Here is a 25,093-nt window from a genome sequence, read left to right as displayed (position 1 = left end):
AACAACCAAAACCCCCACATATCTCAGGCTTTGCAGATTGGTTCTGTGCTGAAGCATTCCTTCAACACTTAGCCAAACTGTCACTTAGCCTGTAGGTCAGTCTTGCATGTAAGCTTTGGGTGTTTTCCACTTTTTTCTAATCGTGTATCTTGCCATAGACATGCTGGTACCTTTTTAAACTACCCCTCCAAATATAGTGGTGCTTTTGAATGTCTTAATTTCCCAAATAATCTTCTCCAGCTTTTTCTTAGGCAGTCTATTATATGTCTCCACTCATAGTTTCTTTCCCCAGGCATCTCTGGCTTATTACTTTGCTTTGAAAATATTTTACACAAATACCCACCCATTTTCCAGGCTAAATTCTGAATTCAGTGAAACAGAGAAGAGAACCATGTATCTATCCTTCAGATAATAGTTTAAAATAGACATACATAATAATTTTTCAAGAATTTTTGTTTAATTCACTCTGGAACTAGGAGTGAGGGTTTCACATTAGGAACATAGGCTGCTGCTACTTTAAGACTTTTTTCATTTGAGGACTCTTGCTAGGGAGAAGGGTGCAGTAAAGGCAACTAAAAATGGCATAAAACTTTCCTATCATTTTCAGGATGACTTTTTCTTATTTCAGCATTTGCTTCATTGCTGTAAACATTTGACTCTTTTCCAGGGTTCTAATAACATTGATTTGGACACCTTCTGTTTGTCTTTCTACACCTCTGTGAGGGAATGAAAGCTTAGAGCTGCTGTTTCCTCCATTTCTCTGATGTCCTTGTCATTTTTAATATATTGATTCCAAAATCTCTCTGGAAGTCCCTGTACACCAGAAAAATCAAAATATAAAGAAAGTTAGGGTGATTCTAATTATAAAATAAGCATAAATAAAAAAGGGGTTTTTTGTTTGGCCAGGCCTGAGAGATACATGCATCATTTTATCCATATTCCATTGGCTGGAAATTAAGCACATGGACCTACAGAAATGCAGTGGAGTAAGGCAATGTTGACTAGTGGTATTCTGAGGAGAAAAGGAGAATGAGTTTAGTGAACAACCAGCAAGCTTCTTTCACAGCTGCTGCTGTTGCTGCTGTTAAGTCGCTTCAGTCGTGTCTGACTCTGTACGACCCCATAGATGGCAGCCCACCAGGCTCCCCCATCCCTGGGATTCTCCAGGAAAGAACAGTGGAGTGGGTTACCATTTTCTTCTCCAATGCATGAAAATGAAAAGTGAAAGTGAAGTCGCTCAGTCATGTCTGACTCTTCACGACCCCATGGACTGCAGCCTACCAGGCTCCTCCATCCCTGGGGTTTTCCAGGCAAGAGTACTGGAGTGCATTTCCAATGCCTTCTTTCACAGCTAACAAATAAATAATATCCCTTGTTAAGTAGATTTGTGTCTTTGACAAAGAGCTATGACATAAGAACCAGGAGCCTTGTTCCTAGGTTATAATGTCAGAGCTTGAAGAATATTTAAAGACCATCTATTTCAGTATCTCCAGATGTCAGGAACTCTAATGCCTGGAAATGGAGAGGGGCTGGCCTGTCACATTGTTACACTGAATCAATACCAAACATGAGACAAGATCCAGCTGGATCACTCATCTCCCCTCTATACCATCTTCATTCAAACATTTTTGAGCTTCTACAAGAGTAAGATTAAGTCTTAAAAGAGTGTATTTTCCTAGAAATGTATCCATGTTTTCTAGGTTGTCCAACTTGTTGGCATATAATTATTCATGATTATTTGTATTTCTGTGATACTGTCTGTAACATGCACAGCAAAGGACATCAACAAAACAAAAAGACAACCTACTAGATAGGAGAATATATTTGCAAGTGAAATATACATTAAGAGGTTATACAAAGAACTGATAACATTAAACATCAAAAGAAAAAAGCCACACAAATAATCCAATTAAAAATGGGCAGAGGGATGGTGGTCCTAAGATGGCGGGGGAATAGGATGGGGAGACCACTTTCTCCCCCACAAATTCATCAAAAGAACATATTTAAACACTGAGTAAATTCCACAAAACAACTTCTGAATGCCAGCAGAGGACATCAGGTACCCAGAAAAGCAGACCATTGTCGTCAAAAGGAGGTAAGAAAAAATATAAAAGACAAAAAAAAAAGAGACAAAAGAGGTAGGGAAGGAGCTCTGTCCCAGGAAGGGAGTCTTAAAAAGAGAAGTTTCCAAACACCAGGAAACACTCTCACTGCCGAGTCTGCGGCGAGCCTTGCAAGCACAGAGGGCAACATAAGAGGGAGGAAAAATAAATAAATAATTAAAACCCACAGATTATGAACCCAACAGTAACTCCCCCAGTGGAGGAGCAGCATAGACGCCTGCACCCGCCACTAGAAAGTGGGGACTGGGCAGGGAGGCACAGGCTGCATTGCTTAGAGTAAGGACCAGGCCTGAATGCCCTGAGGGCAATCTGAGGGAACTAAGTTGGTCTAGCAAACCAGACTGCGGGATAGCTACCACAGGAAAATCCCTAACCTATGAAACTGCCAGGCCTGCGCACAGAACAAAGGGCTGAACAGAACCAGCCGGCTGCAGACCATACCCCTCCTGTGACAGGCAGCCAGAGCCAGAAGAGGGCAATCACAGCCCCAGAGAGACATTATCTACCAAACTGCAAGCAGGCTTTTTTGCTAACTAAGACTTCTTGGGGTTCTGGACAGTCAACATCTGCCTGAGAAGGTGTGCCGGTTGTACACCCAGAAAACCGAGCAGCAGGGACGGGGGAGGTGATAAGTCGCAGCAACCACACTCGCCAAACACCTCATCACCTCAGCTGCTCGTACCTGGGAAGGGCACTAAACGCAGGCCCAATGGAGTCTGCGCCTCTGAGGACTAACCGAGTGCCTGAACTTGAGGGGCTTAGACCTGGGAGGTGCATGTAGCTCAGGGCCAGACTCAGACGGTTCCTGGTGGAGCAACCTAGAGCCTGAGCAGTGTGGGCAGAGAGGGCACACACAACGTGAGCGGGGGCAGGCCCAGTGTGGCTGAGACACTGCAAGCACACACCAGTGTTATTTGTTAGCAGTGTCCCTCCCTCCCCATAGCACGACTGAACAAGTGAAGCTAAAAAAGTGTCCACCACCGCCCCACTTGTGTCAGGGCAGAAATCAGACACTGAAGAGACCAGCAAACAGAAAAAGCTAAAACAGAGGGAACCACCTTGGAAGTGACAGGTGCAATAGGTTAAAATCCTGTAGTTAGTACCGACTACATAGGAAGGGGCCTATAGATCTTGAGAAATATAAGTCGGAACAAGGAACTATCCGAAAATGAACTGACCTCACACTGCCCATAACAATACAGAGAAAGTCCTACATATATTTTTACTATTATTACAATCATTCTTTTTTTAATTATTTAAAATTTTAAGTCCTCTATTACTCCTTTAATTTTCATTTTTATAGCCTACTATTACTTTGCAAAAAATACCCTATTTTTTAAAGCAAACTTCATATACATATTTTTTATATAATTTTTGTGACTTTATTTTTTCTTCTTCTTTTCTTTAATATTGTATTTTTGAAAATCCAACCTCTAGATTTTTAATCTTCGCTTTTTGGTATTTGTTTTCAATTTTGTGCCTTTAAGAACCCAATCTTCAGTACCCACTTTTACTTGGGAGTGAGATTATTGGCTTGAATGCTCTCTCCCCCTTTGGGCTCTCCTTTTTCTCCACCAGCTCACCTCTGTCTCCTCCCTCCCACTTCTCTTCTCTATCCAACTCTGTGAATCTCTGTGTGTTCCAGACAGTGGAGAGCACTTAGGGAACTGAATACTGGCTGGATCTGTCTCTCTCCTTTTGATTCCCCCCTTTTTTTCCTCCTGGCCACCTCTGTCTCCTTCCTCCCTCTTCTCTTTTCTGTATAACTCCATGAATATCTCTGAGCGGTCCAGACTGTGGAGTGCACATAGGGAAGTGATAACTGGCTAGCTTACTCTCTCCTCTTTTGATTCCACCTCATCTCATTTGAGTCACCTCTAACTCCTTCCTCCCTCTTCTCTTCTCCATGTAACTCTGTGAACCTCTCTGGATGTCCCTCACTGTGGAGAAACTTTTCATCTTTAACCTAGATTTTTTATCAGTGGTGCTGTATAGAAGGAGAAGTCTTGAGACTACTGTAAAATAAGACTGAAAACCAGAAGCAGGAGGCTTAAGTCCAAATCCTGAGAACACCAGAGAACTCCTGACTCCAGGGAACATTAATAGACAGGAGCTCATCAAATGCCTACATACCTACACTGAAACCAAGCACCACCCACGGGCAAACAAGTTCCAGAGCAAGACATACCATGCAAATTCTCCAGCAACACAGGAACATAGCCCTGAGCTTCAATATACAGGCTGCCCAAAGTTACTCCAGAACCACTGACATCTCAAAACTCATTACTGAACACTTCATTGCACTCCAGAGAGAAGAAATCCAGCCCCACCCACCAGAACACCAACACAACAAATAGTAGAATAAAGGAGGCAGAAGATAGGATTAGTGAAGTAGAAGACAGAATGGTAGAAATTAATGAATCAGAGAGGAAAAAAAGAAAAACGAACTAAAAGAAATGAGGACAATCTCAGAGACCTCCAGGACAATATTAAATGCCACAACTTTCAAATCATAGGAGTTGCAGAAGGAGAAGACAAAAGAAAGAACACGAAAAAATACTTGAGGAGATAATAGTTGAAAACTTCCCTAAAATGGGGAAGGAAATAATCACCCAAGTCCAAGAAACCCAGAGAGCTCCAAACAGGATAAATCCAAGGCAAAGCACCCCAAGACACATATTAATCAAATGAACAAAGATCAAACAAAAGAACAAATATTAAAAGAAACAAGGGAAAAACAACAAATAACACACAAGGGGAGTCCCATAAGAATAACAGCTCATCTTTCAATAGAAACTCTTCAGGCCAGGAGGGAATGGCAAGACATACTTAAAGTGATGAAAGAAAATAACCTAGAGTCCAGATTACTGTACCAAGAAAGGATCTCATTCAAATATGAAGGAGAAATCAAAAGATTTACAGACAAGCAAAAGCTGAGAGAATTCAGCACCATCAAACCAGCTCTCCAACAAATTCTAATGGATCATCTCTAGACAGGAAACACAAACAGGTGTATAAACTCGAACCCCCAAAAATAAAGTAAATGGCAATGGAATCATACTTATCAATAATTACCTTAAACATAAATGGTTTGAATGCCCCAACCAAAAGACAAAGACTGACTGAATGGATACAAAAATAAGACCCCTACATATGTTGTCTACAAGAGACCCACCTCAAAACAGGGGACACATACAGACTGAAAGTGAAGGGCTGGAAAAAGGTATTCCATGCAAATAGAGACCAAAAAAAAGCAGAAGTAGCAATACTCATATCAGAAAAATAGACTTTAAAACAAAGGCTGTGAAAAGAGACAAAGAAGGACACTACATAATGACCAAAGGATCAATCCAAGAAGATGAAATAACAATTATAAATATATATGCACCCAACATAGGAGCACCGAATATGTAAGACAAATGCTAACAAGTATGAAAGGGGAAATTAACAATAACACAATAATAGTGGGAGACTTTAATACCGCACTCACACTTATGGATAGATCAACTAAACAGAAAATTAACAGGAAACACAAACTTTAAATGATACAATAGACCAGTTAGACCTAATTGATATCTATAGGAGATTTCACCTCAAAATAATGAATTTCACATTTTTCTCAAGCGCACATGGAACCTTCTCCAGGATAGATCACATCCTAGGCCATAAATATAGCCTTGGTAAATTCAAAAAATTTGAAATCATTCCAAGCATCTTTTCTGACCACAATGCAGTAAGATTAGATCTCAATTACAGGAGAAAAACTATCAAAAATTCCAACATATAGGAGGCTGAACAACACTCTGCTGAATAACCAACAAATCACAGAAGAAATCAAAAAAGAAATCAAAATACGCATAGAAATGAATGAAAATGAAAACACAACAACCCAAAACCAGTGGGATACTGTAAAACCAGTGCTAAGGGGAAAGTTTATTGCAATACAGGCTTACCTCAAGAAACAAGAAAAAAACTCAAATAAATAACCTAACTCTACACCTAAAGCAACTAGAAAAGGAAGAAATGAAGAACCCCAGGGTTAGTAGAAGCAAAGAAATCTTAAAAATTAGGGCAGAAATAAGTGCAAAAGAAACAGAAGAGACCATAGCAAAAATCAACAAAGCCAAAAGCAGGTTCTTTGAAAGAATACATAAAATTGACAAACCATTAGCCAGACTCATCAAGAAACAAAGGGAGAAAAATCAAATCAATAAAAGTATAAATGAAAATGGAGAGATTACAACAGACAACACAGAAATACAAAGGATCATAAGAGACTACTATCAGCAATTATATGCCAATAAGATGGACAACATGGAAGAAATGGACAAATTCTTAGAAAAGTACGACTTTCCAAAACTGGACCAGGAAGAAATAGAAAATCTTAACAGACCAATCACAAGCATGGAAATTGAAACTGTAATCAGAAATCTTCCAGCAAACAAAAGCCCAGGTCCAGATGGCTTCACAGCTGAATTCTACCAAAAATTGAGAGAAGACCTAACACCTATCCTGCTCAAACTCTTCCAGAAAATTGCAGAGGAAGGTAAATTTCCAACCTCATTCTCTGAGGCCACCATCACCCTAATACCAAAACCTGCCAAAGATGCCACAAAAAAAAAAAAAAAGAAAGAAAGAAAACTACAGGCCAATATCACTGATGAACATAGATGCAAAAATCCTTAACAAAATTCTAGCAATCAGAATCCAACAACACATTAAAAAGATCATATACCATGACCAAGTGAGCTTTATCCCAGGGATGCAAGGATTCTTCTATATCTGCAAATCAATCAATGTAACACACCACATTAACAAATTGAAAAATAAAAGCCATATGAGTATCTCAATAGATGCAGAAAAAGCTTTTGACAAAATTGAACATCCATTTATGATAAAACTCTCCAGAAAGCAGGAATAGAAGGAACATACCTCAACATAATAAAAGCTATATATGACAAACCCACAGCAAACATTATCCTCAATGGTGAAAAATTGAAAGCATTTCCTGTAAAGTCAGGAACAAGACAGGGTGCCCAGTTTCACCACTCTATTCAACATAGTTTTGGAAGTTTTAGCCACAGCAATCAGAGCAGAAAAAGAAATGAAAGGAATCCAAATTGGAAAAGAAGAATTAAAACTCTCACTATTTGCAAATGACATGATCCTCTACATAGAAAACTCTAAAGATTCCACCAGAAAATTACTAGAGCTAATCAGTGAATATAGTAAAGTTGCAGGATATAAAATCAATATACAGAAATCCCTTGCATTCCTATACACTAATAATGAGAAAATAGAAAGAGAAATTAAGGAAACAATTCCATTCACCATTGCAACGAAAAGAATAAAATACTTAGAAATATATCTACCTAAAGAAACTAAAGACCTATATATAGAAAACTATAAAACACTAGTGAATGAAATCAGAGGACACTAATAGAGAAATATACCATGGTCATGGATCGGAAGAATCAATATAGTGAAAATGAGTATAGTACCCAAAGCAATCTATAGATTCAATGCAATCCCTATCAAGCTACCAATGGTATTTTTCACAGAGCTACAACAAATAATTTCAAAATTTGTATGGAAATAATAAAAACCTCGAATAGCCAAAGCTATCTTGAGAAAGAAGAATGGAACTGGAGGAATCAACCTGCCTGACTTAAGGCTCTACTACAAAGCCACAGTCATCAAGACAGTATGATACTGGCACAGAGACAGAAATATATATCAATGGAATAAAATAGAAAGCCCAGAGATAAATCCATGCACCTTTGTACACCGTATCTTTGACAAAAGAGGCAAGGATATACAATGTAGAAAAGGCAATCTCTTTAACAAGTGGTGCTGGGAAAACTGGTCAACCACTTGAAAAGAATGAAACTAGAACACTTTCTAACACCATACACCGAAATAAACTCAAAATGGATTAAAGATCTAAACATAAGATGAGAAACTATAAAACTGCTAGAGGAGAACATAGGCAAAACCCTCTCCAACGTAAATCACAGCAGGATCCTTTATGACCCACCTCCCAGAATATTGGAAATAAAAGCAAAAATAAGCAAATGGAACCTAATTAAAATTAAAAGCTTCTGCACAACAAAGGAAACTATAAACAAGGTGCAAAGACAACCTTCAGAATGGGAGAAAATAATAGCAAACGAGTCAACTGACAAACAACTAATCTCAAAAATATACAAGCAACTCCTGCAGCTCAATTCCAGAAAAAATAAACGACCCAATCAAAAAATTGGCCAAAGAACTAAGTAGACATTTCTCCAAAGCAGACATACAGATGGCTAACAAAAACATGAAAAGATGCTCAACATCACTCATTATCAGAGAAATGCAAATCAAAACCACAATGAGGTACCATTTCACACCAGTCAGAATGGCTGCGATCCAAAATCTACAAACAATAAATGCTAGAGAGGGTATGGAGAAAAGGGAACCCTCTCACACTGTTGGTGGGAATTATCAGAGAAATGCAAATCAAAACCACAATGAGGTACCATTTCACGCCAGTCAGAATGGCTGCGATCCAAAATCTACAAACAATAAATGCTAGAGAGGGTATGGAGAAAAGGGAACCCTCTTACACTGTTGGTGGGAATGCAAACTGGTACAGTCACTATGGAGAACAGTGTGGAGATTCCTTAAAAACCTGGAAATAAAACTGCCTTATGACCCAGCAATCCCACTGCTGGGCATACACACCATGGAAACCAGAATTGAAAGAGACACATGTACCCCAATGTTCATCACAGAACTGTTTACGATAGCTAGGACATGGAAGCAACCTAGATGTCCATCGGCAGATGAACAGATAAGAAAGCAATGGTACATATACACAATGGAGTATTACTCAGCCATTAAAAAGAATACATTTGAATCAGTTCTAATGAGGTGGATGAAACTGGAGCCTATTACACAGAGTGAAGTAAGCCAGAAAGAAAAACACCAATACAGTATACTAACTCATATATATGGAATTTTAGAAAAATGGTAATGATAACCCTGTATGTGAGACAGCAGAAGAGCCACAGATGTATAGAACAGTCTTTTGGACTCTGTGGGAGAGAGAGGGGGTGGGATGATTTGGGAGAACAGCATTGAAACATGTATAATATCATATAAGAAATGAGTCACCAGTCCAGGTTCGATGCAGGATACAGGATTCTTGGGGCTGATGCACTGGGATTACCCAGAGGGATGGTATGGGGAGGGAGGTGGGAGGCTGGTGGGGAGGGGGGGTTCAGGATGGGGAGCACGTGTACACCCATAGTGGATTCATGTTGATATATGGCAAAACCAATACAATATTGTAAAGTAATTAAACTCCAATTAAAATAAATAAATTTAAATTAAATAAAAATGGACAGAGGACCAGAATAGACATTTTTCTAAAGAGGATATATAGATGGCCAATAGACATGTGAAAAAAATGTTCAACATCACTAATCATCAGAGAAAATGGAAATCAAAATCACAATGAGATATCACCTTATATATCTTAGAATGGCTATTACAAAAAAGACAAGAAATAACAAATTTTGGAGAGGATATAGAAAAAAAAAAAAAAAAAAGAACCCTCATGTACTGTTGGTGGGAATGTAAATTGGTGCAACCTTTATGGAAAACACTATAAAGTTTCCTCAAAAAAATTAAAAATAGAACTACCACTTGATACATCAATGAAAAGCTACCATTTGATCCAGAAAATGAAATCATTAATTCATTTCTGATATGAAAACAAAAGATATATGCACCCCAGTATTTATTGCAGCATTATTTATAATAGCCAAGATGTGGAAGCAACCTAAGTGTCCTTCAACAGATGAATGGATAAAGAAGATATATATAGACAGATATATACAAGGAAATATTACTCAGCCATAAAAATGAAACCTTGTCATTTACAACAACATGGATGGATCTAGATGGTATAATGTGAAGTGAAATAAGTCAGAAAGACAGGTGTTGTATGTTTTCACTTATATGTGGAATCTAAAAATATAAAACAAAAAAAAAGTGTAATAAAACTGAGACAGAATTACACATGTAGAGAACAAGATAGTGGTTGCCAGAGAGGAGAGAGGTAGAGTAAAATAGGTGAAATCAGACAGAGAAAAAAAATACTGTATGTTTTCACCTACATGTGACATCCAAAAACATCTAAAAACAAATAAACAATTCTAACCAAACAAAAATAGACTCACAGATACAGAGAATAAACTAGTGTTTGCCAGGGGTGAGGAGGATAGGGGTAGGGGGAAAATAGGTGAAGGGAATTAAGAGGTATAAACTACCAATTAAAAATGAATACCTCACGGGGATATAATGTACATTATAGAGATTATAGTCAATAATATAATAACTTTGTATGATGTGTAATCTATAAAAATTATTGAATCACTGTTGTACCCCTGAAACTAATATAATGTTGTGTCAACTATATATACTTCAATAAAATCTAAGAAATAAATTTTTCATCACAACCTAACATATGCTTACATATTTTATCTGTAAAAGTTCTATAAAATAATACTGAGAATAGGTAGTGATTAGACTTCATTGTCAAATATTTCCAGCTCCCCTCCTCTGGCACATTATAGAACTGTGTTTTATTTTGCTTTGTAGTTACTAATGATCAGATCAGATCAGATCAGTCGCTCAGTTGTGTCCGACTCTTTGCAACCCATGAATCGCAGCACGCCAGGCCTCCCTGTGCATCACCAACTCCTGGAGTTCACTCAGACTCACGTCCATCGAGTCAGTGATGCCATCCAGCCATCTCATACTCTGTTGTCCCCTTCTCTTCTTGCCCCCAATCCCTCCCAGCATCAGAGTCTTTTCCAATGAGTCAACTCTTCGCATGAGGTGGCCAAAGGACTGGAGTTTCAGCTTTAGCATCATTCCTTCCAAAGAAATCCCAGGGCTGATCTCCTTCAGAATGGACTGGTTGGATCTCCTTGCAGTCCAAGGGACTCTCAAGAGTCTTCTTCAACACCACAGTTCAAAGGCATCAATTCTTTGGTGTTCAGCCTTCTTCACAGTCCAACTTTCACATCCATACATGACCACAGGAAAAACCATAGCCTTGACTAGACGAACCTTTGCTGGCAAAGTAATGTCTCTGCTTTTGAATATGCTATCTAGGCTGATCATAACTTTCCTTCCAAGGAGTAAGTGTCTTTGATAAGCTCACAATATTTTCTTTTCTCTGATGCTCCAATGATAGCAGCATAAAAATGAAGCCTCTGTCATCCTATGTAGTCAAGGCAGAGTCCCTAGGAAATCTCTGGTAGCCAAATAGTGTGAGAAATAAATAACTTTTTGTTCTTTTGAGACATAGAAGTTTGGAGTTTGCCTGTCTGTCATAGCATTACCTACCCCAAAGGGAAGACTCTACAAATGGACATCACCAGATGGTCAATACCGAAATCAGATTGATTATATTCTTTGTAGCCAAAGATGGAGAAGCTCTATACAGTCAGCAAAGGAGGTGACAGTGGCTCAGATCATGAACTCCTTATTGCCAAATTCAGACTTAAATTGAAGAAACTAGGGAAAACCACTAAACCATTCAGGTATGACCTAAAGAAAGCCCGTATAATTATACAGTGGAAGTGAGAACTAGATTGACGGGATTAGATCTGATAGACAGAGTGCCTGAAGAACTATGGACAGAGGTTCATGACATTGTACAGGAGTCAGGGATGAAGACCATCACCAAAAAAAGAAATGTAAAAAGGTAAAATGGTTTTCTGAGGAGGCCTTACCAGTAGCTGTGAAAAGAAGAGAAGTGAAAGGCAAAGGAGAAAAGGAAAGATACAACCATTTGAATTCAGAGATCCAAGAAATAGCTAGGAGAGATAAGAAAGCCTTCCTCAGTGATCAATGCAAATAAATAGAGGAAAACAATAGAATGGGAAAGACTAGAAATCTCTTCAACAAAATGAGAGATACCAAGGGAACATTTTATGCAAAGATGGCACAATAAAGGACAGAAATGGTATAGATCTAACAGAAGCAGAAGATATTAAGAAGAGGTGGCAAGGATACATGGAAGAACTACACAAAAAGATCTTCACAACCCAGATAATCACAATAGTATGATCACTCACCTGGAGCCAGACATCCTGGACTGCGAAGTCAAGTGGGTCTTAGGAAGCATCACTACAAACAAAACTAGTGATGGTGATGGAATTCAGTTGAGCTATTTAAAATCCTAAAGATGATGCTGTGAAACTGCTGCACGCAATATGCCAGCAAATCTGGAAAACTCAGCAGTGGCCACGGGACTGAAAAAGGTCAATTTTCATTCCAATCCCAAAGAAAGGCAATGCCAAAGAATGCTCAAACTACCACACAATTGCACTCATCTCACATGCTAGTAAATTAATGCTCAAAATTCTCCAAGCTATGCTTCAACAGTACGTGAACCATGAAATTCCAGATGTTCAAGCTGGTTTTAGAAAAAACAGAGGAACCAGAGATCAAATTGCCAACATCCGTTGGGTCATTGAAAAAGCAAGCAAGTTCCAGAAAAACATCTATTATTGCTTTATTGACTATGCCAAAGCTTTGACTGTGTGATCACAACAAAATGTGGAAAATTCTTAAATAGACCAGACCGCCTGACCTGTCTCTTGAGAAATCTGTATTCAGGTCAGGAAGCAACAGTTAGAACTGGACATGGAGCAAAAGACTGGTTCCAAATAAGAAAAGGAGTACGTCAAGGCTGTATATTGTCACCCTGCTTTTTTAACTGATTTGCAAAGTACATCATTAGAAATGCTGGGCTGGATGAAACACAAGCTGGAATCAAGATTGCTGGGATAAATATCAATAACCTCTGATATGCAAATGATACCACCCTTATGGCAGAAAGTGAAAAGCTAAAGACCCTCTTGATGAAAGTGAAAGAGGAGAGTGAAAAAGTTGGCTTACAGCTCAACATTCAGAAAACCAAGATCATGGCATCTGGTTCCATCACTTAATGGCAAATAGATGGGGAAACAGTGGTAACAGTGACAGACTTTATCTTTTGGGGCTGCAAAATCACTGCAGATGGTGATTGCAGCCATGAAATTAAAAGAAGCTTGCTCCTTGGAAGAAAAGTTATGACCAACCTAGATAGCATATTAAAAAGCAGACATTACTTTGCCAACAAAGGTCCGTCTATTCAAAGCTATGCTTTTTCCAGTAGTCATGTATAGATGTGAGAGTTGGACTATAAAGAAAGCTGAACACAGAATTGATGCTTTTGAACTGTGGTGTTGGAGAAGACTCTTGAGAGTCCCTTGGACTGCAAAGAGTTCCAATCCATCCTAAATGAAGTCAGTCCTGAATAGTCATCGGAACAACTGATGCTGAAGCTGAAACTCCAATACATTGGCCACCTGATGCGAAGAGCTGACTAATTGGAAAAGACCCTGATGCTGGGCAAGATTGAAGGCGGGAGGAGAAGGGGACTACAGAGGATGAGATGGTTGGACGGCACCACCGACTCAATGGACATGAGTTTGAGTAAACTCAGGGAGTTGATGATGGACAGGGAGACCTGGCGTGCTGCAGTCCACGGGGTCGCAAAGAGTAGGACATGACTGAGCAAGTGAACTGTACTGAACTGACCTAGCTTATGATAATTGATATAAATACCTAGCTTTAGTACATGCTCTTCACTCTGATATTTAGTGTCATTATGTTATTTTATCTTATTTCAGCTTTCAATAATAACTGGTTGAAACCTTTTAAATTGATGTCATGATTCAGTAGTGGGTTGCAACCTGCAGTTTGTAAAATGTTGCTCTATGCAGTGTCCACTAGTCCCATAGCTAATCCTATCTCAAAATTTCTGTAATGTTAGTAACTTACATTTCTCTACAGGATTGTGGTTATGGAGAGGGTGGAGATGCATACTGCACAGCCTGCCCTCCCCGCAGATACAAAAGCAGCTGGGGACACCATAGATGTCAGACTTGCATCACCTGTGCTGTCATCAATCGTATCCAGCAGGCCAATTGTACAGCTACCTCTAATGCCATCTGTGGGAACTGTCTGCCCAGGTGAGACTTCTGTATGAGGGCAAACTCTTCTGGTCCTTCTCTAGCCCTTGGAGATCTCACTGAACCTTACCTCTCAGAGCATAGTTGAAGTATTCTAACTGTCCATATAATGATGAGGTTAAGCTCCCATAAGGGCAAAACAGTATCTTCTCAAGATCCTCCTATAAAGTGCCTAGCACACAGTCAGTTATAGATGAGTTGTAAACAGCTTTTTTTTTTTTTTTTTTTTTATCATGCTGGCATACTTTGCTCAGACCCAAGTTTCAAGGTAAATCTCATTGTAGATCTAAAAGAGATTAGGAAGCAGTTGGTATCAAAGCAGTGTTTCCTTCTCTTGTGAGACCAGTTCCTCTTTGGCTATAGGGTCTGGTGAATGGGGGAAGAGGTGAGGAGTCTGGAATTCTAAGTCAGAAACAGACACAGAGGCAGAGAACTCAAGAGGAGTCAGAATGAGAGATGGCTTCCTAGAGGGCGAGACTCTTAGAAGCGCCCTATGGTTCAAGACACACCAATCCAAGTACATTACTTGTTTGATCACCTTGCCATTTCTTTTTGTTCTGACCACAGATTCTACCAAAAGACACGTATTGGAGGCCTACAAGATCAAGAATGTATCCCGTGCACAAAACAGACACCCACCTCTGAAGTTCAGTGTGTGTATCCAGTTCTCTTCTCTCCTTTCTTCCCCAATCCATTGGATGACAGCACAATGGGGTAGAAAAGTATTCCCCTATCCCCTCCTCCTCCTTCCTATAGGGTAAATTGGCAAGAGAATCTGTTACATTTGAATAATAGTTTCACAATATATTTTCTGTGTAACCTTCTAAAAATCATTGGAACTCATTGAACTTCATTTCCCTTATCTCAAAAAAATGTAAGTCATGAAAATTGTTCTTTATACCTTGTGGGATGCTATTTCTAATGAAATAATAGGTTAGAAGCACTTTATAAATTATAACATTTGTACACTTGTGCATTATTTATTTGAAGTTTATAGAAGTCCCTAATTGTTAGAAATGGTAACAGACTGAAATACTAGGATCTAGTCTTTAGCCATATCACTATCCATTTATATGTCCATCATTTTTGTCTATCTACTGTCTATATGTCAACACACATTTTTTGAGTGATATCTTTTTAAAGCATAAAGTATTTCAAACATGTAAAAATATTTTAAATGCAGAAAAATATTAAAAAAATAAAAATGTTCAGTTATACAGTATCAGTTCAGTTTAGTTCAGTTCAGTTCAGTCACTCAGTCGTGTCCGACTCTTTGAGACCCCATGAACTGCAGCATGCCAGGCCTCCCTGTCCATCACCAACTCCTGGAGTCCACCCAAACCCATGTCCATTGAGTTGGTGATGCCATCCAACCATCTCATCCTCTGTCGTCCCCTTCTTCTCCTGCCCTCAATCTTCCCCAGCATCAGGGCCTTTTCCAATGAGTGAGCTCTTCGCCTCAGGTGGCCAAAGTATTGGAGTTTCAGCTTCAACATCAGTCCTTCCAATGAACATCCAGGACTGATCTCCTTTAGGATGGACTGGTTGGATCTCCTTGCAGCCCAAGGGACTCTCAAGAGTCTTTTCCAACACCACAGTTCAAAAGCATCAATTCTTCGGTGCTCAGCTTTCTTTATAGTCCAACTCTCACATCCATACATGATTACTGGAAAAACCATAGCCTTGACTAGACGGCTTTGTTGGCATTACTTTGTTGGCAAAGTAATGTCTCTGCTTTTTAATATGCTGCCTAGGTTGGTCATAATTTTCCTTCCAAGGAGCAAGTGTCTTTTAATTTCATGGCTGCAATCACCATCTGCTGTGATTTTGGAGCCCCCAAAAATAAAGTAGCCACCGTTTCCACTGTTTCCCCATCTATTTGCCATGAAGTGATGAGACTGGATGCCATGGTCTTAGTTTTCTGATTGTTGAGCTTTAAACCAACATTTTCACTTTCCTCTTTCACTTTCATCAAGAGGCTTTTTAGTTCTTCTTCACTTTCTGCCAAAAGGGTGGTGTCATCTGCATATCTGAGTTTATTGATATTTCTCCCAGCAATCTTGATTCCAGCTTGTGCTTCCTCCAGCCCAGCGTTTCTCATGATTTACTCTGCATATGAGTTAAATAGGCAGGGTGACAATATACAGCCTTGATGTACTCCTTTTCCTATTTGGAACCAGTCTGTTGCTCCATGTCCAGTTCTAACTGTTGCTTCCTAACCTGCATACAGGTTTCTCAAGAGACAGGTCAGGTGGTCTGGTATCCCCATCTCTTTCAGAATTTTCCACAGTTTATTGTGATAAATCTCAAAATCGTACATATTTGCTTCAGATATTTTTTAAAACGAAGATTCCACAGGTTAAACAGAGCTCATTTTTCTGTCCTTTCTGAGTTTCAGTCTTTCTTTACCTCCCCAGAGGCAACCAGTAACATAAAATTGTGTGTATCTTGTTGGTAGGATATACTACAGTAACAAACTCCCAAATCTCAGTGGTTTAATATAATAAAAGTTTGCTTTTTGCTATGCAAAGGTCTTCTCCCATCTTGTGACTATACCATCAAATTATGTGACTTCCACATTGGTGGGACAGGGTAAGAGATAGAGGAGACAGACATATTAGCTGTTAACTATTTCAGTCTGAAGGTAACATATATTACTCCCACTCACAGTTCATTGGCCAGAATTACTCTGATGGCCTTACTACAAGGGTATTTGGGATGTGTAGAGAAGCATGTGGATAACTGGTGAGCATTATGACTGCCATACTCTCCAACCATATTTTGATACATGCAAATGCATATATATATTGATAGCCAATATATGCTATTTTTAAATTTTGTAATATTTTGCATAAATGATATCAAACTATATACTCTCCAGTTTACTTTTCCCCTCTGGTTTATTTATATTGAACCATATAGGTCTTTTATTTCAAATGCTGTATAATATTACATTATAGAATTATATCATGATTTATTTATCCTGTGCCCTGATGAACATTTTAGTTTGTTTCTATTTTTCTAGGTTATATAACTAGATGTGACATGGAAAGACCACAAGATATGTGAATCTTCAAGTAGCTATACTAATTTATACCATATCAGCAATATATTTGAATTCCTCACTTTGTTCTGTACACTTTTCCTTGCTCTACAAGGGAGTAGAACCAATTTAGCAGCCCTAATTGAAGAATACCCTAGGGAGAGGGTGCTGGCCTGAGGAAGTCCAGACCCAGTGTCAGGATCACTACTGACTGCCTATAGTGACTGACCTCCCCCACTTTCTTGTCTCACAGGTGCCTTCCAGCTGAGCTTAGTGAAGGCAGATGTACCCACAGTATCCCCTCAGGAGGCCACACTTGTTGCACTGGTGAGCAGTCTGCTCGTCGTGTTTACCCTGGCCTTCCTGGGGCTCTTCTTCCTCTACTGCAAGCAGTTCTTCAACAGACATTGCCAGCGTGGTAAGGGTAGCTGCTTCACATATTACATGAATCAGGAACAAGTTTCTGACTAGCTGGATAGAGGAACTTTATGGGATTGAGAGTTAATGGACTTTCCCTACAGTGATGAAAAGCCTCAGAGGTAGACTATCTGGGGGTAGCAATGGGCACAAGACTTCAGAGATAATTGAGGGTGACCCTGTGAGTTTATGGGACCTGGTTCATTAAGGTATGGGAGTTCATAAAGGACTACAACATTATGGGAAAACCCTTAAGAAAGGCATCTGGAGACCTAGGTTCTAAATCTACCTCTAAATCACTGTGTAATTTCAGATAAGTCATCTAGCTTCTTTCTCCTTAATATTTAAATCTTTCTCCTTAACCTTTAAAATGATAGAGTTAATTTCTAAGTTCTTTTCTAGCTAGTCATTTCTACAAATAGGTATAGATTCTGGAGCATGTCAGGAAGGGAGGAAGGCTGGCTGGAATGAGACGTGACTATAATTAAAGTGAGTGAGGTCTCAGGCAATGGTTATCAGTATAGTGATATACCAGATGTGAGTAACAGAGTCCAATGTCCAGAGGAATTCACAAAATTAGAGATTTTTTTCTCAGAGCGTAATGATACCCAAAGAGGTCTGGCCCAGCCCATAGGAGATTTAAAGTCAGGAATAACATCATGATCTGTTTTCAGCACAAGTCCAGCCATTAGCCGAGAATGTGGGGCAGAAAGTCCAGGTCACTGAGGGCAAATATGGGGGAGGTGGGATGGTGGCAGGCCAAAATCAAACAAGGGGTTAAATTTTTAATCACAAGTACTGAGTCTTGGTGTACCTTCAGTGCCCTCAAGGGAGCTGAGAGCTAAACAGAAACACCAAAATAGGAACCCAGGCTGGTAAATGGAGTTGACTTAGTAAAGGGAAGATACATTCTAATAGATACACAGATGCTTAGGATTCCTCATCAGTCTACTGGATATTGGATCCAAAGCAACACAACTTTTTTCAACCTCTCTGTATAAAGATACTGCTTATATAGATCTGCCTTTTACAGGTTCAGATATAGGGCCTGCTATATGATTTTCAAAAGGACTAGCAGATATGTTTGACTCTACCACTTAAGTGGAGATAAATCTAGAATTTCCAGGGATGCGGGGCACAAGGGGAACACTATTATCCCTTAGTGGTTTAGTCGCTAAGTCGTGTCTGACTCTTGTGACCCCATGGACTGTAGCCTGCCAGATTCCTCTGTCCATGGGATTCTCCAAGAAAGAATACTGGAGTGGGTTGCCATTTCCTTATTATCCCTTTATGATCCTTCTAAAACTCTGCTTCTCTCACCTCTACTCTCTGATGTCTCCCGGAACATTGTGGCTCAGGCTGAACCATCTTGTCTCTGACTTTGGAGGCCAGTTTCTCAAATAAGAGCAGTTGACCAATCCCTGGGCATGGGCAATGAAACATGTTGGCTCCAGAGCCCAGAAGGAAGAAGATGAAGCAATATTTGAGAGCTGCCTGTTTCCCTCCCCCTGCCTTAGGAGAGGGGAAATAAGTAACCTTTCTTGGCGCCTCCTCTGTCTTCAAAATAATAATGCAGTACTCTTCTCTGAGGATACAAGGGCAGGTATCATGTTCTCCATAGGGGAAATAGGGTAAGACATTTTCTCATTTGGGGAAGGTGTTTATCAGAAGTCACTGACTTTTATGCATACTGGGCTTGTATAGATGAGATTAATATGTGAATTGGATCCAACATAAGGTACAACAGAGAGGAGTAAGAATTGTGACAAACTGAATAGTTCATCCCCTGTCTAAAGGGAATCTACTACCCAGCTTTAGCTGTTTATGACCATGTAGGAATATTCAATGTTTCAAAACCTTCTGAATTTTCAAGAGAAGCCAAGAATCTAAATTTTTGTATGAAATAGTGTTAAGTTCTAGCAATGAGTTGTAATTAAAAGCAACCAAAGGCACAATGCAGGGGTCAAACAATCATACATCCCATAGGCTCTTAGTTTGTAACCTGATGTTGAATCAGATTTATGCATGAAAGGAATATTAATTTTCAATCACTTCTGTAGTAAATTCAGTTCAGTTCAATCGCTCAGTCATGTCCGTCTCTTTGCAACCCCATGAATTGCAACACGCCAGGCCTCCCTGTCCATCACCAATTCCCGAGTTCACCCAAACTCATGTGCATTGAGTCAGTGATGCCATCCAGCCATCTCATCCTTTGTCGTCCCCTTCTGCTCCTGCCCCCAATCCCTCCCAGCATCAGGGTCTTTTCCAATGAGTCAACTCTTCGCATGAGGTAGCCAAAGTATTGCAAAGTTAATAGCTTAAAATAACACTCATTTATTATCTTACCATTTCCATAGATCAGAAGCTTTGTAAGCTTGGCTGGATCTCCACTTAGAGTCTAATGAGGCTGAAATCAAGGTGTTGCCAAGGCTATATCCCTTTCTGGAGGCTTCAGAAGATAATCTACTTCCTGAATCATTCAGAAAGATAGAAAAATTCAGTTCCTTGCAGTTATAGGGCTGAGGTCCCATTTCCTTCCTGAGGGCCAGTCCCGGTTTCTGTATACCACCTGCTTTTTGGCTTATGACCCCTTCCCATTTTCAAAACTACCAATGGTGGTCAAGTCCTTTTCATTTCACATATTTGATACTCTCTCTGACTCTTCTTACTCCATATTCCCTTTATAAGGACATGTGTGATTACAGTGGGCCCACTTGGGAAATCCAGGATAATCTACCTAGTTTAAGGTCCATAATCTTAATTCCACCTGAAAATTGCCTTTTGCCATATAACACAACATATACACAGGAATAGCACCAGGAAATAAAGCTCATATTCAAATCTATAGTGGAGATTGTTAGACTCCTGTTTCCCACAAAGGATTCCCTTTCTCTGGGGAAATTCCTTTTTCTCTGATCCACCACCAGGTAGCCTCAGTCTGAAACCCCAACGTAAATGTGTTTCTCAACTGTATCATCTTAGCCTGGTGCTATGTGCTCTGATTCCCAGGGATGGGGAGGAGTGCACTAGTTCCCAGATATTTCCCAATTTTGTGCTCAGGACCAGCTGCTCCACTGAGAGGAGCCCCTACTTTTGGCTTCCTCTGACCCAGTGGCTTTCTGTTTCAAGTTGCAGGAGGTTCACTGCAGTATGAGGCTGGCGAGACAGCAGAGGAAGGATCTCTCTTCCCCATACCACCTGGCCAGAAGACCAGCCCTGAGTCCCCACTGAGTGAAAGCATATTTGAGACCCAGCCACTTAATTCCATCCTAGATGACAACGGCAGCTCAACTCATGGCTTCCCCATACAAGAATCTTTTACCTTGGCCTCCTGTGCCTCAGAGAGCCATTCCCACTGGGTCCACACTCCCATTGAATGCACAGAGCTGGATCTGCGAAAGTTTTCCAGTTCTGCTTCCTATACTGGAGCTGAGACCTTAGCAGGAAATGCAGCTGAAAGCTCTGGAGACAGGCCAGAGCTCACTGTGCTCTTTGAAGTCCTCAGCCCTTAACTCTACTGAGGTGAGCTGGAAAGGTAAGACAGAAAGGCCAGAAACTGGGGACCATCCCCAGAGGAATTATCCCCTGGAGTTCAGTAGGGCTAGGGGTAGAGGAACAGCAAGCTAGGAACACTGGTGGATGGAGGGACAACAATGGTAATGCTAATTATTTTGAGCCAGTCAGTCATACATCACAGATCTGGGCCTACAGTTTTCAAGGAACTGGCCACGTTGACATAATAACAATTTCTATATCCTGGCCTTTTGCAAGCTTTCTTGGGGCCCCACTGTCTAATAGTTATATTCAGTTATCTCCCATCATGTGTTCAAGCAGCAAGGTACAGTGGGAAAATACAAAAACCTCGGTATCTGGCAGTCCTATATTTCAAATCTACCTCTATTCCTTAATAGCTGTGTGAACCTTGTATAAATTCCTTCACCTCTCTGAGTCTCAGGTCCTTAATCTGTGAAAATAAGAAATACTATTCACCTTATAGTGTGAGAGGTGAGTGAGAAATGGCATGTGCAATTGCCTTTTACAGTGTCTAATTCATTAGAGGTATTTAAACCATGTTAGTTTTTCTTTCCCATCCTTGCTCCCAGTCACAATTTATATATCCCTACATATACACTACAGTTACCTGGTCTTCATAACATCCCTTTGTGGTAAGCAGTTCAAGGTTTGTTAGCCTCATTTTATAGAGGCAAGACCTGAAACACAGAGAGGAGAAATGATTTGCTCAAAGTCACAGAGCATTTCAGTGGCAGAACTGAGCTAGAGCCCAGGTATTGAAGCTCCAATCCAGAGCTTGTCCAATTCAATCAATGTGACTATTCCATGGCCAGTGTTACTTTCTCAAAAGCTTAAGGAAGTAACAGGGGACAATATGAAGCATGAGAGTGGACTCTTGTTTTTCAACTAACCAACTACTTTCACCACCCATTTCAATATTTCTCCTAAGCTATGATAGTGTCCAGGTTCCCCATTGACTACCCCTCCCTATATCTCACCTAAGAAAATGTAAACAATATGTAGGTGAAAGCCAAGACTGCTACTAAGGTCAGTCTAGATACCTTCAAGGTCATATAGTCCAACCTCCCTTCCAAGTCCTTCAATCCATGCTTGAGTCCCTTTTATAATATCCCCACAAAGTGTTGGTGTCATCCTTGCTCCTACTTACAATGTCAGGAAGCTATACTCATCAATGTGTATTGTTGCTATGACTGATGGATTTGAGCTCAATGTAAAGAAAAACTTTCTTTCTCTCTATAGTAACCAACCCTGGGTCCTGCTCTGCTCCTTGGGCCACACAGACCTCATCTGCTTCCTGTGTCATGAGATAGCCCTGAAGAAGTCTAAAGAGAGCTTCTCCTGTCTGGAAAGTACCACTTTGATTCCTTTAAAGTATGGAGTATTTAAAACTGAATCCAGTTTCATGTGAAATTGTCTTACCAATGTAGAGTAAGATAGAATTGTTAAGTCATCACCTCAAACAGGTGATGTTTTTCTGCTATTGTACCCTAACCACTGGCATAAACCATTTTTTGAGGGATGGAGAGAAGAAGCAGCTAATGAGATTGCCCCATTGGTTTCTAACTTGCTCTACTCCCTTCCTGGGTCTCTTGGGCTTCTGGCAGCCCAATCATTCTCTCTGGACTCTCCTGCCTTGTTCTTAAACCACAACAGCAGCAGGGGCATGGGATATGATATCTACAACAACCTGTACTCTACAGACAGAGCGCATCCTATCTCATCCTACCAAAGGATTGATTCTTCATTATTTTCCCAAGACTGACCAGCAGCATTTCTTGCTTTCCTATCCTAGCTAGAAAGCTAGCCTAGAAAGCCAAATTACCCAGTCGTGGGACTACCAGATATGTTCCTAGCTTAGCTTGATTATAGACAGGAGGAGAATAGATGGCAATGGATTATAGACAGGAGGAGAATAGAAGGCAATGAATGGGGTAGAGTTTTACTGCCTGCCTTTTTCGTCAGGTGAACCTAAAGGAGGAGCCTCTCAGTATCCTGTTGATACATCTGCCTTGCACTGTAGGGACAAAATCAAACTTTTCCTCTTCAGCTACTCTGCACTGCTCCCCTCCCCAGTACACACACACACACACACACACACACACACCTACACACATGTTAGGAGAGGCGTGAAACCTCAATTCCCCACACATCTCTTAGACTGCTGAGGCTGTGACAATTGCAGAGCTAATCCCTTTGCCCCCTGGGGTTTTCCTTTCCACCTATAGGTTTCTTACCTTCTTTAGTGGGGATCCAACTCAGTTTCTTTTTTACCTTTAAAATGGTACTTCCTAAAGTTCCTTTTATCTTATTTTTCTTCTTTTCTTGCCTCTTTTGTCCCTTCATGGTGCCTGATTTTCTTAAGCCCAAGGCTGATTCTCTACATCCCCAGGGCCAAACTCAGAGCTCAGAGCATTGGTCTTTATGGTGACTGTGAAGTCCCTGAGCTGTAGGGGAGACACTTAAGACCTTGGGTTTTCATTAAAGCCTGCCCTAGGGCCTCTCAGGAAACATTGGTGCTTTCTTAGTTTAGAGACAACCAATCAATTGCTAAGCCTTCACGACCAGTTTCACACGCTTCTTAGAATAAAGTAAAACTGCTCCCTTCATGGCTGATGCCACGGGGTAGGTTAGAACATCGAGGCTCAGGTGTAGCCACCATGTATTGTTTTTAAGTCTCCCTTATGTCCATAATAGGCCAATTAGGCTGACATCTACTCCCTCACATAGGTCAGATTTTGAAATAAAAGTTGCCCTGATGAATAGAGCAACTATTTTATTTGCTTGGTATTAATAGCAGCCTATATAGTCCAGCATACCCAGAAAAGAGCTATACAAAATATATCTTAGTGACCTGGATAACCACGATGGTGTGGTCACTCACCCAGAGCCAGTATGAAGTATGGAGTATGAAGTTAAGTGGGCCCTAGGAAGCACTGCTGTCAATAAAGCTAGTGGAGGTGATAGAATTCCGGCAGAGCTATTTAAATTCCTAAAAGATGATGCTATCACAGTGCTGCACTCAATACGTCAGCAAATTTGGAAAACCCAGTGGTGGGCACAGGACTGGAAAAGGTCAATCCTCATCCAAATTCCCAAGAAGGGCAGTACAAAAGAATGTTAAAACCACCAGACAGTCGCACTCATCTCCCATGCTAGTAAGGGTATGCTCAAAATCCTGCATGCTAGGCTTCAGCAGTACGTTAACTGAGAATGTCCAGATGTCCAAGCTGGGTTTAGAAAAGGCAAAGGAACCAGAGACCAAATTGCCAACATTCACTGGATTATAGAGAAAGCAAGGGAATTCCAGAAAAACATCTGCCTCTGTTTCATCTGCCACACTAAAGCCTTTGACTCTGTGGAGCATAACAAACTGTGGAAAGCTCTTAGAGAGATTTTACCTGTCTCCAAGAAACCTATATGCTAGTTAAGAAGCAACAGTTAGAACCTTATATGGAACAACTGCCATAAGGGTGGTGTCACCTGCATATCTGAGGTTATTGATTTTTTCCCAGCAATCTTGATTCCAGTTTGTGCTTCATCCATCCCAGCATTTCTCATGGTGTACTCTGCATATAAGTTAAATAAGCAGGGTGACAATATACAACCTTGTCATACTCTTTTCCCAATTTGGAACCAGTCCATTGTTCCATGTCCAGTTCTAACTGTTGCTTCTTGACCTGCATACAAGTTTCTTAGGAGGCAAGTAATGTGGTCTAGTATTCCCATCTCTTTAAGAATTTCCCACAGTTTCCTATGATTCACACAAAGGCTTTGGAGTAGTCAATGAAGCATAAGTAGATGCTTTTCTGGAATTCTCTTGCTTTTTTCTATGATCCAACAGATGTTGGCAATGTGATCTCTGGTTTTTCTGCCTTTTCTAAATCAACCTTGAGCAT

The 25,093-nt window shown here is 40.2% G+C and overlaps 1 protein-coding gene across 15 annotated transcripts in view; it reads left to right on the top strand.

The window, feature by feature from the left end:
- EDA2R (ectodysplasin A2 receptor) overlaps positions 1–22,747 on the top strand; it is an 88,813-nt gene extending 66,066 nt beyond the window's left edge. For 4 of the 15 annotated variants that reach the window (XM_086388244.1, XM_086388246.1, XM_086388240.1 and 1 more), the window contains 5 exons: positions 14,025–14,203; positions 14,771–14,856; positions 17,500–17,664; positions 20,793–21,198; positions 22,437–22,747. In XM_086388244.1, the coding sequence (XP_086244370.1) occupies positions 14,025–14,203; positions 14,771–14,856; positions 17,500–17,664; positions 20,793–21,175 (813 nt within the window). In that variant the 3' untranslated portion in view covers positions 21,176–21,198; positions 22,437–22,747. The remainder of the gene's footprint in view (positions 1–14,024; positions 14,204–14,770; positions 14,857–17,499; positions 17,665–20,792; positions 21,199–22,436) is intronic. The other 11 variants (XR_015159120.1, XR_015159118.1, XR_015159122.1 and 8 more) reach the window with 5 other exon arrangements.
- The last annotated feature ends 2,346 nt before the right edge of the window (positions 22,748–25,093 follow it).

Source organism: Bos grunniens, chromosome X (genome assembly GCF_055505025.1).
Source record: "Bos grunniens cultivar Pamir isolate PY7600 chromosome X, Bosgru_T2T1.0, whole genome shotgun sequence".
NCBI lineage: Eukaryota > Metazoa > Chordata > Mammalia > Artiodactyla > Bovidae > Bos > Bos grunniens.
This window is presented reverse-complemented; position numbering and strand designations above follow the sequence as displayed.